General features: G+C 43.2%; 1 protein-coding gene across 1 annotated transcript; it reads right to left on the reverse strand.

Moving 5' to 3' along the window:
* Nucleotides 1–1,290: 1,290 nt before the first annotated feature.
* Nucleotides 1,291–4,099, reverse strand: LOC102236027 (alpha-2C adrenergic receptor-like). Its single transcript, XM_005813683.3, has one exon. The coding sequence runs from the start codon at nt 3,628–3,630 to the stop codon at nt 2,200–2,202; it is 1,431 nt and encodes a 476-aa protein (XP_005813740.2). The 5' UTR covers nt 3,631–4,099; the 3' UTR covers nt 1,291–2,199.
* Between the last annotated feature and the right edge of the window lie 889 nt (nt 4,100–4,988).

Here is a 4,988-nt window from a genome sequence, read left to right on the forward strand (position 1 = left end):
AAAACTGGGTTGTTACATTGTCTTGCAGATACCTGTTCAATTTTTATACATTCTGTCATACTACAACCCAAAACATTTGCGTATTTTATGTCAGGAGCTGCATAAATCTACACTTCAGGTTGAAGAATCTGTTTACAGACGACTGTTAGCTGTGCCCCGCACAAAGATGCCCTTCTTAAGAGTTTCAAGAAGAAAACCGTCACGCAAATACGGCAGTAAATGATCTCCTTTTGTAGTTTCACACGAGCCATGTAGGGTACACATCAGATGTGGAAAAAGGTGCTCTGGTCAGATAAGACTGAGACTGAGCTTTATGGCCAACATTCAAAATGCTGCTGTGGCAGGGAAGCTTGTCAGAATTGATGGGAGAATAAATGGATTAAAAATAAGAGGCAGTCCTGTAAATAAAACCTGTTAGATGCTACACAAGACTTGAGGCAGAGGTTCACCTTCCAGCAGGAGAATAACCCAACATAGAGAACTGCAATAGAATAATTTAGATCAATGCATTTTCATGTGTTAGAAATACCCAAAGTCCAGACTTAAACCCAATTTACCTTTCTGTGTATCAGTAACAATAATTTTAACATAAGTTGAAGCTCGCTTTACCCATGCTGAAGGTATCTGAAGCAGCCAAGCTACATTTTATTACTCCTTCTGCAGAATAGTTTGATTCCAGATCATAAGACAGTCTATATAAAAATTTCAATTTCCAATTCACGTGAGTAAACACACAATGTAGTTCAGCAGTTAAAACGAATAGAGCCAATGCAATAAAATAATTTAGCACATGTCCTCAGAGGAAAGCTGCAGTAAATGTCTTTATTTGATCATTTCACATGTGCTCAAAGCAGATAAACATTTGTTCCTTTAGAAAAAAGACAGAGGTTAGGTGTAACATGGAAATACGTCAGAGCGTTGTTCATTATACAAACATTTTCATCATATCAACATGTGAATATGAGGCATCACACAGGAACAGTAAAGTACATTTTCAGTTATTTACACAAGAAAATAACATTAGCCCTTCTGGCTAGTTAGATGAATATTTTAGCTGATTAAATCTTGTTCATGTATTTGTGTACATGATATACTGTAAGTTTGTACATGTTTTTATTTTTTATTTTATATGAGCAGCGATCATTAGAGAGGAACATTACCGAGTTTGACTTCAAGGAGAGAGCGTCTGTGAGAGGAGCGGAAAGACACTCGATCTCACACACACACACACACACACACACACACACACACACACACACACACACACACACACACACACACACACACACACACACACACACACACACACACACGTGCACACACACGCCAACAACCACAAACAGGAGGTGGAGGTAAGATGTAGCTCACTTTATCTTAACAGACATCCATATGTTGCAAACTTTATCTCCCTGTTCTCTTTTAAAACACTCAGTAAAGCCTCAGTGAGTGTCCATCTACCTCTACAGTAACTCCATATTCAAGCTGTTCTCAAAGAGGAGAGAGAAGGTGCAAAGGCATGAAGGGAACAAATAAGCATTACCAGATTCAACATGTGCTATGTCCTGGTGGCTAGGTTCATTTCACACATGATGATAAACACTGAAGGTAACTTTTGTTCATCAGTTCAAGTCCTTTTTTTTGGTGAAACAGTTTTGCTACTTATACAGGAAGCAAGGAGCCCCTTTGTCCCAATGGTCTTCATGTTGAGAGCGTGATGTAACAGTAAGGTCAAGAAAAAACGAGTAAACAGACAAAGAAAAAGATACTAATGTCACAACCAACAGTCTCAGAAAGATTGTCAAGGCCTTCGCTTCACACTCATTTATAGTGTTGTGAGTTTATAAACTGAGCTCCTCTGTTAACTCTTCGTCTGCTGTCAAGTTCATCCAAAGGCAGCCACTGTGGCAGGCATGCATCACAGAGCCGCCTGGAAAGAGTCTGATTATTTCAATGCAAGAGAGACAAAACCATTGGAGGAAAGCAGCTCAAGCTTAAATCAGATCAGTCTGTGAGGCATAAGATGCCAGACTCATCTGTTTATTCCCTTCATGTTATTCCCTTTCTGCTGATGTCCCATCGTTCCCAGTCAGATCCTAGAAAGCGAGTGCATGAAAGCACCTCAGGCTTCATCAGTCAAACGACACTGGGACATTTGACTTCACATCCACTTAATAAAACCCCCAGTCATCCAGGACTTCCTCAAAAAGACCGTTTCCATGAGTTACAGAGAATCTTCTGGAAGGCTCTGCGAAAGTCCTGATTGAAGATGGTATAGATGACCGGGTTGAGGGAGCTGTTACAGTAGCCGATCCAAAAGAAGAACTTAAACAGCACATCTGGGATCTTGCATGAATTGCGGCAGATTCCATACAGGCTGTAGGAGAAGAAGAAAGGGAACCAGCACACAACAAAAACGCCCATGACCACAGCAAGGACAAACGTGAAGCGCTTCTCCCGGGCGGCAGAGATTTTCTTTCGGTTGACGGTGCTCCGACGTTTCCGACGGGAGGAGAACAGCTCCAAGGACTTTGAGCTGGAACGCGACTTCCTGCTGGAGTATTTGGAGGCAGAGCTGCTCTTCCTGCTGGACTTTCTGTCTTTTCTGTTGTTCTGGCTTTGTTTGGAAGAGCCAATGCACTTTTTTGGTTTCTCGTCTGATGAGCTGCTATCGTCAAACTCGTCTTCATGGTTATTTAATGGAGGTTTTGGCTCCTTTGACCGAGGGGATCCCACTGTTTGCTCTTGGCAGTGTCCGTTCTCACGTTCTCGCTCCTTCGTGCTCCCTCCCTGGGTGGACTTGATGGACCCTCCCATGCCTGGCTCGGCTTGGTCCATCCCATTTTCAAGAGGGGAATCCACACTCCTCTTCTTTTCCGACATGGTCCTGGTCCTGGTTTTTGCCACTTGATAGATTCGAATATAGACCAAGATCATTATAACACATGGAGCAAAGAAGGATCCAATGCTAGAGTAGAGAATGTACCAGGTCACGTCGTTCAGCTGACACATGGGTTTCCTTTCATTGCTGCTCCTGTCCATCGAAATCAGCGGCGGGAAGGAGATTACAGCTGAGATCAACCACACCACTATGATCATACCTTTAACTCGTTTAGGTGTTCTCTTTAAGTTGTACTCGACAGCCTGTGTCACTGACCAGTATCTGTCCAGACTGATGGCACAGAGGTGAACGATGGAAGAGGTGCAAAACAAAACATCCAGAGCCAGGTAGATGTCACACCAAATTTTGCCAAAAAACCAATAGCCCATAAGTTCATTTGCCAGAGAGAAGGGCATGACCAGAGTGGCTACCAGTATGTCTGCGCTGGCCAAGGAGACCAAGAAAAGGTTTTGGGGTGGCTTAAGAGCTCTGCTGGTTAGAACTGCGATAACAACCAGCACATTGCCGACTATTGTAAACAAAATGAGAAAGCTGACCAGTCCAGCCAGACCCCAGATTGCGAGCTGGGTGTACGGCTGTTCAGATGTGGAATTAGAGGAGATATTTCCCACCTCTGTCTCATTTTCTAGGGTAGAAGAATTCAAGTAATCCATCCTTTGCTCAGTGTGTGACTTTAAAAAAAGTAAATGTTCGAGAGAAAACCTTATTGAGACTTGAGCGCATATTTCCATGCATAATAAATCTACCTACATCAGATTTTATTCTCTTCTCTCCTCCTGGAATCGTCCCCATCTTGCGCGTAAGTCTCCTGTAGAAAGGAAAAAGACAGGAAAATAGTCCAGGAAGCGAGTCTTTTTAAAAATCCTTTCGACAAAACGTGCGTGCAGCTCAGCAGCCAAATTTCCATGGATAAAGAGCGGCAGCCTCCTCACAGCGTCCTCTCCCATCCCGACTGCGCCCGCATCTCTCCACCTCCGCCTCCCTGCTGCGTCCGGAGAGAGGTTTGTAACAACCACGTGTTCTTTGCGAAGGAAAAAAAAAATACGAACAAAAGAAAAAGAAGGATCAAACATAGAACTGCTCCGCCCTGAAGGATGGAACGACAGGGAGTGAAACTTTTACAGGATGCACACCCAATTAAAACACCAAATGCGTATGGCGCGTCTGCACTCTGACAGCTGATCAACAAAATATTCCTTCCCCTATTTTACCGTCTCTCTCTGTCTCTCTTTTCAATATAGACCTTAAAACTTCTTTTGCGGAGAGAGAGAGAGAGAGAGAGAGAGAGAGAGAGAGAGAGAGAGAGAGAGAGAGAGAGAGAGAGAGAGCAGAGGCATGCACGCAAGGGCACAGATTGCTGCCAAAACACAAACTGGCAGGCGTGAAGTCCCGCACCAAGGACAACGCGCACTGCTCCGTCCTTTTATCGCTCACACTGGAGGTCAGTATTGTTACAGTCAGCTCTACAGGGACACTTGATAGGAAACACATGCAGCTTTCGCGCCATGTTAACGATATCATACTGTGGCTCCCAAATCTGCTGCGTATAGTTGTTTACTTCTGATCGCAGAGATGAACATACTAAACCCACATGTTGCAGGTCCGTTTTTGATTCCGATTTTGAGGCGTAGTTAAGTTGATTTTATAGGATTCTGCTGCTGTATTCTCTAACTGGGGATTAGGCTATTGCACATATTTAAGGTAGAAATCACATTGTTTTCCTCAATGAAATCGCCAAAATTGTCTTTTCTTTTGATTTTTAGATATTAAAAACACGAGCTTCACGATTTCATTGCAAATGTTCCTAAAGAGGCTAGCCTTTAATTATGAGGCCTGCAGAAGACAGTTTGTGAAGGAAAGGAAGAAAGTCAAAGAGCAAATGGGTAAGGGCATCAGTACATTTACGTAATAATACTTGGCATTCTTATATGATTTAGAAGCTCACCACTTAGAGTCATTAGTCGTTCTGTGGCGGGCTCAATCACAGAGATCAGATGTGAGCTGATCTGTCTGGACTGAGGCGTTTATCTCGCCTTTCTTCCTTGAGGATTGCATTTCCCTCGAGTACTCAAATGTGGATGTACACTTT

Source organism: Xiphophorus maculatus, chromosome 5 (genome assembly GCF_002775205.1).
Source record: "Xiphophorus maculatus strain JP 163 A chromosome 5, X_maculatus-5.0-male, whole genome shotgun sequence".
Lineage (NCBI taxonomy): Eukaryota > Metazoa > Chordata > Actinopteri > Cyprinodontiformes > Poeciliidae > Xiphophorus > Xiphophorus maculatus.

Excerpts from the sequence above, each read along its gene's own strand:
- LOC102236027 (XM_005813683.3), bottom strand. The coding sequence starts at position 3,630 with ATGGAAATATGCGCTCAAGTCTCAATAAGGTTTTCTCTCGAACATTTA.